The sequence below is a fragment of the Corapipo altera genome, unplaced genomic scaffold, assembly GCF_003945725.1.
Source record: "Corapipo altera isolate COAL_440 unplaced genomic scaffold, ASM394572v1 23b, whole genome shotgun sequence".
Taxonomy (NCBI): Eukaryota; Metazoa; Chordata; class Aves; order Passeriformes; family Pipridae; genus Corapipo; species Corapipo altera.
The window spans coordinates 11737682-11751300 of NW_020884885.1; the positions used below are offsets into that span (position 1 = coordinate 11737682).

Sequence of the window (13619 nt, forward strand, 5' to 3'; positions counted from 1 at the left end):
GTCCACACAGTCAAAGACCCTGGTGACATATATCCTACTTTAAGGATTTTAAGAATGCTGACAGCATTACGGATCTCTGTTTTAGATAAAAATGTTACCAGACACCAGGATCAAATCCCTTGGGGGCACTGCTGATAATACAGGTGTTGGGAGGCTAAAAGTCTGTCACTGACTTATAAGAACTTCTCTAGATGTTTACACTCTCAGCAATCAGCATCACCCCAATGCGATCAAGAATTTAAACGAAAATTAACATCTGTTGTAAATCACAAGCTGGAAGTTGAAATGCATGCACAGGTAAGTAAGCACAAGTAACATATATTTAGAAAATAATGAAGGAAAACACATTCACTGCTGAACAAACACAAACCCCATATCTTACCTCAGAGGCATTGATGGCCAAAGCCTTCAGCAGGAGTCTGCTGGCATCCAAATGAAGACCATAATGAAACAAGAGGTTGGCAAGGTTGACCAGAGGGATGTCCTGATACTCATGCGGAGCCAAATTATATGCTTTTTGCAAACAGGTGATAGCAAAGGTGCTATTTCCAACTGCACGCCAGTACAATCCAGCTTCATTAAGCACAAGCCATAGAGGATCTTCTGGCTAAAGGAGAGTCAGGAAAAGGATAAAAACACCCACAAAAAGGTGTCACAGGAAGACAGAATTGCCTGCTATTTAGTAAGAAGAAAACAGAACTCACCCTTGCATACTATGGTATTAACTAGATACAAATTAGACTTTGTTGTGTCTGCTGGCAGATTATTCAATCTGCTCTATTCTACTCAAATTGACACCATTTACAATCTGAACTGCAATTTAGTAGCAGCTGTTGCTCACACTCTACTCATATGACTGCCTATATATTGACCACAAAATCCCTTCAAATATACAAGTGATAATAGTCAGTTCACTTCAGGAAGGAACATTTGTGAGCCACTTCAGAGTCTTAAAATTATACTAACACAAATCTATGTAGAAATGTTACAATTTGAAGGTCAGGCATATCCTGACCTTTCCCTTACAATTTAAGATTTCAGAGCTGTATTCTTCTTAGACTTAGTTATCTATTTGTCTTATCAAAGTTGACAACTGACATGCATTAGATACTATCGAAAGATTATAAAATAGGAAGCAATAAGTGAGGGCAGGTGGAAGAACGGAAGAAGTGTCAAATAAACCTCTGAGTGCTCCTTCCTCCTCTTTCACCTATAACAGAAAAAATAAACACCCTAGAGGAGAAATAGCAAAATTTTAAAATCCTGGCAGGTGGACAGACGTAGGTAAAACATCCACTTTCAGATGCACTTTCAAATTACTTAGAAACATGTTCTAGTTTTTAATATTTTCAGCATTATGTATTACCCAATTCTGTACAAAGAGTTTACAGCATAAAAGCAACAACTGAAATTAATGTCCAGTCCAACCTACATGTCTGAAGCCCAAATGCATGCATGAATAGGAAATGTGCAGCTAGAATTAAGGAAGCAAAACAGATAAGGATCTTTACAGTAGTATTGTATCAATACAATGCAGCTGGCATAGCAGTTGTTGAAAAGTTAATCAGTAAGAAGATTTTGTTCCAGGTTTTAAAACCCTCACACAGGAGGGTTCTAACTATTTGGTTCTACATGAACTGGAAGATATCAATAGGAAATATTATTCTTTGAGTACCTTACATAATCTATAATTTTAAGAGTATTTATGATCTCTATTTTGCAATGTACATACATAACATTACTTACATATTATTCATTCCAAACTTCTCACTGCATTACACTCCATACACAAGTCTCAATGTCCTCTCTTTAACTAAATCCTTAGCATTTTGTCTTTCCCAATACAAAGATACCAACTGTGGCCTTCCTGCTCTGAGGAGTTTATCATTAGCAGAACAGGCGTGACACAACACTGTTCTTACATCAGCATCTAAATGACCGAGGAATTCAGGCTCTTAGCATGACAGCAACAGAATACTACAGTTAAAACCAAAATACCCATGCACTGCACCATAAGACAACACTTATAGGGCTATTCTGAACAACATAATAATAGGAATCAACTCATACTGATAATTTTTCTTCTGGGTAAGACAGATGCACATAGTAAAAAGTACTGATTTCAGAATAAAAAAAAAAAAAATATATATTGCCTTGACACAACTTCTACAAGAAAGTTAAATTGAGAAATATCAGCCTGACAAGTCAAAAAGACTCAACGTCTATATCTCAATGCTTCCTTGTCATTTGACTTGTGATGACTCTCAAAGGCCCCACGCAAGACGGAGGTGGCACTCCACAGGGTGTTATACAGATGTACATTCTTTGCTCCAGAGTGCTAATTATCCTGACAGAAGATTGATAGAGGGTTGGTTTCTTTGGAGGGAGAGCAGGGGGGAAAGCAGGGTAGTGGGAAGGAGGAAGAAGAGCAAAAGGCAGGCACGAAGGGAGGGGTGACATGAGGAGTAGTTCCAAGTTCTCTCAATTAAGCAAATGTTTGCCAGAATTAGCTAATAGAACTATCACAGAACTGCTGTTCTGCGTCCTGCAGTTGTAACAAGAACAAGTAACTACAGGGCTGTTTGGTCTACATTAAGCTAATTTAGATACTTCTCTATACTTTCCTGCCTTACTTGTAAACATGGATTTTTAAGCTAGTTTCATCTCAGTTTCAGGCAGCAAATAAACTTAATTCCTCGTATGTCACTGACTGACTGACTATTTTAGAAGTATAGAAACAAGCCTCAAGTAAGAATTCTGAATTCATCTCGTTCAACAGCTTGACATACCTTTTTCATGGCATGATCTAGAAACACTCCTATCTTCGCCTGTGTAATAGATTCATTGTTGATACGAGAATGCAAAACCTGAAACATAAAGATAGTGTTTTTTTTCCCCTCCAAACAAGTGAATAAACCTTACAGTCTATATAAACACGGGCCATTCAAGTCTTGCTTCTTTAAGTCTTTCCTTTAGCAAAGGGAAGAAAAGGATACTGTTTCAAACAGAGAATGTGAACACATAACACTTCAAGGAGCCAATCTTCATAATGCAATATGAAGGACTCACTTCAGCCTTAAGTTACCAACTTGGTACAATACAGTTCTTAGAAACCTCAAGAAGATGAATCATGTCAACCAACTGTTAGAAGATCTAAAAATTTAAAATAGTAAACTATATTTCCTATTTTGTGTACTTTTTGTCAGTATTTGAAAAAGTCAGACAAGTCCTCCCTTTCTCCATTCCCATTAGAAAGTACTTGCTCACCTTTTTTGGAAATATTGATTACCTTATGATACCAAGGAATCCTTTAAATATCAGAATCTTTTATGTTTTGTGTAAGATTTTTAAGGCAATAAAGAGGAGAATTTTCTAACAGAAGAGAATCAACAAGATAACATCTCTTACTTGTCTTGCTCGATCATCTGGTATCCTGAATTTCAAATCTAGATTAGTGTCTAGTTCCTTGACCAGTATGTTTAGAGACTCATTGTTACGAGCATCAGTAATGGAAGAACAATCTGGTGCCTGTGTTTCTTCATGCTCAACAGTATCTCTTGGGATACTCAGGATTGGATGGATCCTAGCAATAAGGAGAAATAAGACAAATTAACAGCATGTGCTGCCTGTAATTGTGTATAAACAAAAGACATCAATCAAGGAAAATGCCTTCCTTCTGTGGAACGGCCAGAAAGAAGTCTGAACACATCTGTGCTGATGATTACTAATTGCATCCATCCTCTCCAGAAAGAAAATACTCATTAAGGTATTAGTGTGAAAATTTACAAATACAGTTTTTAAAAGTCAGCACTTGCCTGAATCCCCTATTTTCTGGAGGCAAGAAATAAGTTGGCAGTTCTTCTGGGTCAGGAATTTTGGGGAAAGATTTAATGCATTCTGATCGCTGAGGCCACAGAATATGCTGTTTGTCCTAAGGGGAAAAGGAATTATTTTTTATAATTTTCTCAACATTTTTAATATTCTAATTAACAAGGTAATAAGAACACAAGGAACAGTCCGAAGGAAAAAAAAAAAAAAAGAGATTTTTAAAACTATTAGTTTTCCATCTTTTTTTGCGTATCAGCAGTTCAAACTTCTACTTTTACTCAGCTGTACAGCTTTACTTACAGGAGATGTTTACAGAACAACTCCCTCTGTGCTGTAGCAGAGTTTCAAAGGATGGGAAACCAGTACAGAGAAACTAGATAGATGCTTATATGTTGATGAAATTCAGAATGTTACATTCTCCAGTGCTGCCACACATCAAAACTGCAGCCTAAATGCTAAGAAGTTTCATAAACAAGGAGAAATTTGACTTTCACCACTCCTCTTTGAAAGGGCAAAGCCTATCTACTCTTCACTTACTCTGTTGGATTCTACACTCCACACTGAAACAACAGAACGAGCAACAGGGGAAGACTGCAAGGACTGGTTGTGAATGCTTTGGTTTGCATGAAGATCCAAATTCACAGATGTCATACTAGAAGTTGAGGAGTCTTCACCAAACTAGAAACAATAGAAAAACAAAATTTAATAAAGAAAAGAGATGGTACATTGCTGGCTGAATTTCTGCATATTATTTTTTTCCCCCCACCATTTATGTAGTTAAGTCTCACTGATGAGCTGAAACTTGGGTAGCAGAAAAAAAAAGAAGAAATCTAAGTCTCTCGATCTACTCACACCATGGAAAAGTAATATTCATGTTGTAAATAAGTCAACAATGAAAACACTAGTGCAAACAGACCACAACCAAAATCTACTTATCTAGATTGCATAGCTTGGGTTCAAGTCAGAGTTACTAAGACTCACGGCTTTCAGAATTATCTCGATAATCTGTTTCATAATTACTATAGTAGGAAAAACAACCAAGAAGAAAACAACATAATTAAAAATAATTATTCCTGTTTCTTAAACTAGTTAAGAGGAAACTCCAGAACATATTCCATATTGCAAAATAACTGAAACCATAATCTTTATCTGTAGTTCTAATACAGCAGAGGTGTTGCTTGGGTGGCTGTCATTCTGGATTTTCAGTATTAGTATACACCTTCCTTCCAAAACTTCTCAGTACTCTTGTATCAAATTTTCTTTGTGCGATCCCAGGAAACTAAGACTTTGGACTAAAACGAAGTTTTTCAGTTCAAATAATTCTAATAGCTCTCTTTTCTAAGAAAAACAAAGCCTTGTACAATAAATCTATATTTCTCTCTAGTTCTGCAATTCACAGTCAATCTCAGCTTGTATTAATTACAAAAGAAACTAGCATTAAAATACTTTAAACAACACTCTGGAAAAGAGACTAAATGATTTCTCACTATAATTACCACACCCAAAATGTACCCTCTTTGTCAAGTCTGAAAAAAATAGAATTATTTTGCAAATAAGGCAAATGGGATCCAACTTAAAGGAGTGGTATCAATTCACAGACAAACCTGAACATATTCCACATTTTCAAAAATGTCTCCGCGATGATAACGAACAGGCTGGTCCCACTGGCAGTGCAAGCTATGCTGCTGGTTGCCCAGTCTACAAATCTGATGGTTCCCTGCAGAGGACAAAACATTTTTTTATATTATATTAAGTGTGGTTTCTGAGGAGGCAATGGCAGCATACAGTCAATCCCTCTGCCCCCAGTTCAGTCAATCCATTTTATTGACTTCATCAGCCCAGAGGAACCTACAGCTTCAAAAGACTGAAAAAAAGTCCCTGTTCAAGAACATGCTGCAATCTCCTGCTATAATAAGCAAAACACAGCAGCTACTCAGGGCCATCTTAATATATACAGAAGTTGTGTCCTGACATAATTTGAATATGTGCAATACTTCATTGCTTTAATGAGCATGAACACTAAAAAGTTGTACCTAGTTGAGCTTCTTTTGCCATCTGTGTCTCATGAATGATGTTCCTCAAGATTTGTTCCTCCTGGATGAGCTTGTACTTGTCTAAAACATCTTGTTGCCTAAGGTAATGGTCATGCTGCTTCTGATATTCCTTTAATTCATTTAATGTTCGCTGAAGGGATCTTGAAAATTAAACAACAGAAAAATTTATTTGAATGCTTTGTAGAATATCACCTTCTCCTACCTTGTTGCATATTTTCAACATTGCGTTTCCTTAAGTATTCTTATGCTTAATTCTACTGCATAGTCAAAGAATTATAGTGAGTTGAAAATCATTATCCTTCTTGAAATGCACATAGTTGCTGCAACAGAAGTTGGATTGTATGCATTGCCACTGGGATACTGCTTTAGTTACCTATGCTGGGCTTCCAATTTTTGCTCAAGTTTTTGCTGACATAAGACAGCATGCTTCCTTTTTACCGCTTGCTCAAACCCTGGTTTGGCCTGTAGAGCATGATCATAACACAGAACTGAGTGGTTGTACTCTCCAAGCATCTGAAGAATGACCGAGAGAGAAAGAATTAGCCATTGTTCAGTAATATTTAATTAAAAATATTCAACTTTTAAAGAAAATTTTTAAAGAAGGCCTTTAACTTGAATTTTAATTTATGGTAACAAGCAGCCTGTCATTTCTGGCACTCAAACCACTATATCTGTTAAAGAAAGGCTGCAGTAGAATTTTTATGGAATTTATTTCCAGGAAAAAAAATTTGCTGAAAGACAGACTTTTGGATGAAAGTCTCTTGACAGAATCTTAAACATTACACATGAAATCATGTGGAACTCAAGACACACTGTACAAGAGTAAAGCGTTACAAGTCAAGCCAAAAAAATTAAGTAATATTCAATTTTCTTCAAGTCTTGGAAAATAAAGATCGTATTTACTGCGTATATATTTCCCAAAGTGTAATAGCTGGTAAAGAAGTCACTGTAATCCAGAGCTGCATGAACCACAATAGCTGCATCTGCAGAGAAGTGAGCCCGGTGCAGAATATTTGCCAAATTTACCAGTGCAATATCTTTATTTTGCCTAAAAGAATACAAAAAAGAAGCAAAAATGGACATTAAAGGAGGGTCAAACTGTAAAAGAGTCGTGCATAAGGACACAGTCAGTTGTCAGTCACACATTAAAATATATCATTTAAGGAAAACGTCTCAACTATATATATGCCTAGTACAGAACACAGAGAAGAAAGAACAAGTAACGTGGATTACTCATTAGTACACAGTCTTAGAAACCTGTTTATTAATTAGGATAACTAGAAAAGCAATCTGAAAAGAAATCCTTATTAGCAATCCTTACCTTGAAGAAAAATGAAGGGCACGCATGGCACATTCTACTACTTGGTATGGCTCATTCTTTATTCGCCAGTAAAAAGAAGCCATATTATAGAGTACCCAGGAAGAAGAATTCTGCAGTAAAGAGAAACACGTGAACTGTACTAACTACTAAAACATGAACTAAAAGGTTAATCGGGCTTTAATTACTATGGGATTAAAAGTTGGTGCTCAGCTGCTCTAAGTTATCTTCTTCCACTGGAAAGCTGCCATTTGGCAACAGTTGTGACTGTTTAGGAAGAACGAACTAGCATACAAATGTATTAAAGAAACACAACTTCTGCCTTTGAGGCAGGCAAAAATTTGAAATGAGATGAAATGAGAGGTGACAGTAGTTTGAGCATCAGCAATTTAATGGGGTTCAATGAGAATGCCTAGATTTTGCAGGAAGACATTTAATAAAAACATACACATTTCAGTACTGTTGTTTCTTCTTTGTTCTTTTAAGTACCTGTATTTTTGTTTAAAAGCTCTTATTATCTTGACAGAGCAATGAATGTGGCTTGCCAGACAACATAACTACATAAGTCAATAAAGATGACAATAAGTATTTATTTACTTGTTTTGCTGATGCTTTCTCCTATCTCTGCTTGCCTAGCAGAAAATGGTTTTAGTCTCCCTTTTGAAACTGAAATGTAAACCAAAAATATATGTACAAAACTAGTACTGGATCTGATTGCATGTATGAGGTGTATCTAATCTTCTGAGACTTTTCTAGTACTCTTTTTGTGCATACAGTAAGATTTCAGTTTCATACCTTCATTAGCCCGTCATAAATACGATGACCTATTTCCTCTATACTTCTTCCCAGCCTCCGTGATAAGTATGTGAAGATTGGATCTTCTTTAGGTAAAAGGGGTGCAGAAAGATTAACTCTTTCTTGGACACCCTAAAATAAAAATTAAATACAGGTATTTGCTGACACTTTAACTAAGAGTAGAGAAATACAAACAAAAGCATGACTCTCAGGAAAATGTACAGCTTGGTTATTTATGACCTTATCATCCTTTCAGGATCTTTAGCAATTGAAAGAATTATGAGTATGTCAGATAAGCAAATATTAGAAGCAGCCAAAAGCAGTCACTGCTTGTGAGTGCTACAGAAGAAATATTCACTTCTGGTAGTACTGTGTATCTGGCAGCTACTGATTTCCACTGAAGCACTTAAATCATGTTTATCAGGTTACATGCACACAATGAAAGTATCCCTACACTTCTTCTCTTTCTTCCCTCCCCATGAACAAATGTCCCTCTTTCAAAAATACATTCAGACCCAAGAATAGAGATAATAAGACTTCACTTCCTGTTTTTTCGGTAAGAAAATCCTTATTTGTAGATGAAAAGACTTGTAATGAAATAAATATCAAGATATAACTGCTAAAGCTGCATCTGCATTAGAAAATTTGCTCATATCATGCTATTCACAAACCCAATTTTTGCACCACTCTTCCACTGTAGCTTTCCTAAAGCAGCTGAAAGAACAGTTATCTCACCCCCTGGGTTAGGGCTTGGCATTCAGATACCAAACAGATGGTCAAGTATGTTAGGAGCTACTGACAAACCTGCAAACCATTTTCTGATCCTGAATTGTCATACATTTAAACAACCCTGTTCAGCACGCTCCAATTTTCAACTCGAGAAGCAATTTACAAGCTAGTAGTAGTTCCAACAAAAGCTACCAATTTGCTGATGAAATGTCTTATGAACACAAAATACTCCATTTTCCAAAAAATGTCCTCTAAAGTACAGTAAACAACAATAAAAGAGAAACTGTATATGTCCTCCTATAAGCAGGTATTTTAATCAAGGCACAACTGTAGTTTAAAAAAAAATGTGAAATAGTCTTGAAAGATTACAATACCTTGTAACCTTGACTGAGAACTACCAGTAAGGGTTTTCTATTCCTCTTCCTAATGGGGAAAAAACACATACTTGCATTTGCTCACTTACCCGTAAGTGCTGAAAAGCATGAATACTGTATGGAAGATCTAGAACTTTTGTACAGTCTGGCTGCTGCAGGTCTGGAGGCACTGGGGACTTTGTGTCTATATAGTCTTCAGGGCTGAAGACATAATAACATAACAGACTCCAGATTAAAATATTGCTGAAGTTCATAAGAAACAGTATTGCAGTTGACAGAGAGAGTACTCTGATTTAATCACTACAAAAATTCCCTGTTTGAGCACATCAGACTATTTCTGATGTCTTCTCAGATTTCAGTTGTACCAGGATGTCATCACTATAGGATAAAGTAAATAAATTTGTTGGCTTTAGAGAAAACATCAAGATTTGGATAGCCTCCAAAATGTCTAAGTGTCAACCTAGTGTATCACTGCTATGATTAATGATCTATCTGCCAGGCCAATAGCACTGCATGCAGATTAGAAGACTCTTCCATGAAAAAAACAAACCAATCCCAAATATTGGTGAGAAGTCCAAATGAACGTATATGAGGATAAAACTGATCTTTTCCCACTTCAAGTATTCATATGACTATGTCATAAAAATGAAACTACAAAACCAAGACAGTGAGCCCTGTAGATGAATTACCAATGATGTCAAATGTCGAGGAGACTGTCTGCTCATCCTTTACTTTCTAAACACAGGGGACAAAATATAACCAGAAGGTTCAACAGCTTAGTAATCAACTGAATTTCATGCAAATTTAAGTCAAGACAGTTCCCACTAAAATAAGTGTGTCCATCTCAAACACTGAAAACACACTCAAGTAAATTCAACCCCCTTCTACAGGACGCATTTCACTTTAATATACATGTCTGGTCACATCAGTACAGAGTAACAGTGGCAGAACTCGGAAGAGAAAGGAAAGGTTTCAGGGTAAGGCTAACATGGACTGTTTGAGGGAAACTGTGTTGTAACTGTTCACAACTAGTAGCAGATGTTGTTTCAATTTTATTCCACAGTAACACAAAAAAAATTAAACTGTCATCTAAAGATCAGTCTGTGTTAGTATTGTTCTTTTTTACTTTCATTTAGAGGTATTTTTTTTTAATTCAGTAAAAATCTTAGAATATAAAGCATCTTATTACCGGATATCTTTGCTCTCTAAGGTGATGTATGTGCCATCATACAGATCTAGGTCCCCCAGGGGCACCTTTGCTTTAATGCAGTCTGGATCCTCTTTGTTATGCCTTTGTTCCAGCCCTGTGTCTCTGTCCTCATTTTCCTCTATATGAATCTTTTGAGCAACTAACTGTTTCTGTAGGAAAAGAGAAGGAAACAGAAGAATATATACTGATGAAAGCAAACTCTACAGTACAACTTTTTCCTTAAAACAAAGTTCATTTGAAAAAAATCTAAAAAACTCATTAAATTTTGGGAATATTTTCCTATCTTTTAAAACATCTGTAGCACGTTTTTGGATTTGGATGGAATGTAAATACTTTCATTAGAGATAATACAACTATAATAATTTCTTCTGTTGTACCTAAAAGGAGGGCTAATAACATTCCAAGTTTATAGTAGTCTGTTTAGGAAAAAAAGAAATAGCTGCTAACAGTGTGTCAACTTTTAAATATGTGGACCCTTTTCCTTCACTGTAAGACCTCATGGAACTAATACTAGAGATAGCAAACAAAATCATCATCTTAAGCATTCAGTGTGCTAAGTACAACCCAGCTGGCAGGCAAAGGCAAGAATTGAGACTAATTTCCATACATCAGTTTATGCTGTGCCTTGGGAGCTACCTTTTGCCCCATAAAGCTCACAGGTATAGATCACACAGATTAATGATCTGTTCCAGTACAGTAAGCTGCATTTAATTCTCACCTAGATGTGCAAACTGAACACATTAAATATCATACGAGTCTATACATGTGAAATAATAATAGAAAAAGAATCGCAGTTTTAGCCATACACATTTGATTGCATGCTACTATGCAACAATACAGATATAAACTAGAAGTAATAGAAACTTGTACAAGAACTTACAATATATAACTTCTGCTGAAAGTCATTTGTATGCGCAAGTTGGACATTAGCAACTTCCAAATCCCCAACCCATTGGTAAAATGTTCATTACCACATCATATCTTGATGAGAAAGACTGGCTGAATACAGTCACACAAGGGGCAGTCCTGCTTCTGTTGCTCCCTTCCACTTCTTCCATTCACCTAAAGCTACCTCTGGTGCTCATCTAACTTTCCAGTTAGCTTGTTATGCTAATTTGACAAAACCAAAGCTGGCACAAGAGAGAAAGGAGTGCATGGCCTGAAGGGCTGTGAGCTGTTTGCTTGCCTAACCCCTTTTATATTTAAACTTCAGTTTATCAGCTCAAAGTTCATTAAGGACCTTTTCAAAAGGGTCTCAGACCCTTTTTCAATAATAAATGAGCCCCAATTAAACCAGAGGTGACCTGCTCCGTACTCTTCTGAAATACAGTACAACAGAATCTAGTATCTGAATGACTTTCCTTAAAAATGTTAGGATTTATGGCTAACAACAGAGAATGATGCAACTGGAGACCAGTTAAGCAGACTTGGGGCAAAAAAATTCTTGATCTCTGAAGAATTCTTCATCCTTTCATTGAAGCAGAATTTTGCCAACAGTGAATTCCTTTCCCCATCTAAAACTATCACTATAAAGATTGTGGGAAAAAAAAAATCTGCATTTTCAGAAATTAGTACTTAATACTGTGCTTTACCTCCAGTTCTTTGAGGTAGTTAACTGTTGTTTCTTGTCTCATTAGTATTACCAAATCATGAGGGTTTCTCAAGTTCATTGGTGAATCCACCTGCAAGAAATTTTAACAGTCCATCATGTAAAACATTCTCCTAATTAGAGTGATTTTAAAAGGTAGGTAGTTATGTTCATTCAATTAGTTTGTCTGTTCAAAGGTTTTCTGTCCGGTCAGCATTCATAATATGTCCATAATTAAAATCTGTACTTCAAAAAACAGTTATTTGAGAATCCAATTCAAACCATGCTTTAATTTTAGTTTATTCAGACAAACAAGTTCTAAGCATAAGAGGCAAGTAAATTTCTCACAACAAACATTACTGCTGAAATACTAAATACCTTAGACTGCAATCACAAAAAGTTTTCTTTTATAACTTTAAAATTCCTCAACTGTGTGCCTCAATAGGCATAAAGTACTTCAGCTTCAACTCCTCTGTGCAACTGCTTTAGCACACCAGCCTAGCATTAAGTTCTATTGCCTTCAGAATTAATAAGTAAAGGAACAAAATCAATAGGGAATCAGGAGAAGACTGAATGCTCTGCTACAGAAGACCGTGCTGCACTTCCAGAGCTTTGTACAGGAGTTCGCAGCTCAACAGAGCAATATTAGCAGTACGTCCCAGACAAGAGCAGTTACACATCAGGCTCACTCTGAGGCCTAGCTGGGCTCAATAAGGCACAGCACTTCACTCCAAACAACCCAGCCTTGTCCTCATGCCAAATCAATCCTGCTGTGTGACCGGGCGGGGGAAAGTCACTACAGTCGAGAAGGTGGATGAGCAGCTGAGCCGATGCAAAGGCTCACCAAAGACCAAAGGCTCACTTCCAGGCTTCCAGCCCTCTTTCCTTCAATCTGTCAGTGTGATACCAGGACACTTGTCTGCACACCACCTCTGGTGCCCACCAGGCTCTGCTGTGAGCTAACCCAAACTCAGGAGCTGAACAGCACATAACTCCATTTTGGTTGCTTTATCTGAACGAGTAAATTAAATTAGTTCATGAAGGCTCAATGAGCATGAGAACAGAAACAAGGAAATGGACAAGAGAATGTGGCGACAGGATGAAAAGATGACAAGCTGACAAAGACAGCAAGATCTCACATTTTTAACATGACTGTTATAGTAAGATGATCTACACCAGGATGTTCCCAGATTTGCCCAGTTTCCATTCAACCTTTCAGGATACAGAACTAGCTACTGCATAGAGATGTAAACACTTACCTGTATGTTAGCACCAATACAACTACGTGGGCTGTCCATCCCTATGACATCTGTGAAAACTTGGTGACATTGCAATGTAATGGAAAAGTTTGCCATACATACATATGCAGGAGAACCTTCTGAGCTCCAGCTCTTTGTTTTTTGTCAACTTTCCAAACAACTTGGACACACTTCTGTGACTCTCTCTTATTGCAGAAAACTGCATCTCAAGCAGGACACAGCAAATTTCATGGTCATCGTAATGTGTCCTGTCAACAGATTAAGCCTTGGGCTGTATTCTCTCACTTGTGGGTCAGGTAAGCTCATATCTACTTTCTTTGGACTACTGACTATAAAGTCAACGTTCAACTCCTGACTGAGTAAAGGCCTTGTCCTCTGAGACATAAACACTTGTTCCTTTTATTAAACCCTAAGGGTGGTTTTGGCTAAATTTGGCGAAGTATTCCTTTCCAAGTCAAAAGCCT

The 13619-nt window shown here is 36.9% G+C and overlaps 1 protein-coding gene across 4 annotated transcripts in view; it reads right to left on the reverse strand.

Annotated features, from left to right (window-relative positions):
* Window positions 1–13619, reverse strand: part of TTC17 (tetratricopeptide repeat domain 17) — a 55602-nt gene that overhangs the window by 30213 nt on the left and 11770 nt on the right. For all 4 annotated transcript variants that reach the window (XM_027642524.1, XM_027642528.1, XM_027642525.1 and 1 more), the window contains exons 2-15: window positions 11901–11990; window positions 10288–10457; window positions 9188–9299; window positions 7996–8127; window positions 7204–7313; window positions 6786–6930; window positions 6256–6395; window positions 5862–6022; window positions 5433–5545; window positions 4366–4506; window positions 3816–3931; window positions 3409–3583; window positions 2790–2867; window positions 383–607 (exon numbers count right to left, since the gene is read on the reverse strand). In XM_027642524.1, coding sequence (XP_027498325.1) covers window positions 383–607; window positions 2790–2867; window positions 3409–3583; window positions 3816–3931; window positions 4366–4506; window positions 5433–5545; window positions 5862–6022; window positions 6256–6395; window positions 6786–6930; window positions 7204–7313; window positions 7996–8127; window positions 9188–9299; window positions 10288–10457; window positions 11901–11990 — 1908 coding nt within the window. The remainder of the gene's footprint in view (window positions 1–382; window positions 608–2789; window positions 2868–3408; window positions 3584–3815; window positions 3932–4365; window positions 4507–5432; window positions 5546–5861; window positions 6023–6255; window positions 6396–6785; window positions 6931–7203; window positions 7314–7995; window positions 8128–9187; window positions 9300–10287; window positions 10458–11900; window positions 11991–13619) is intronic.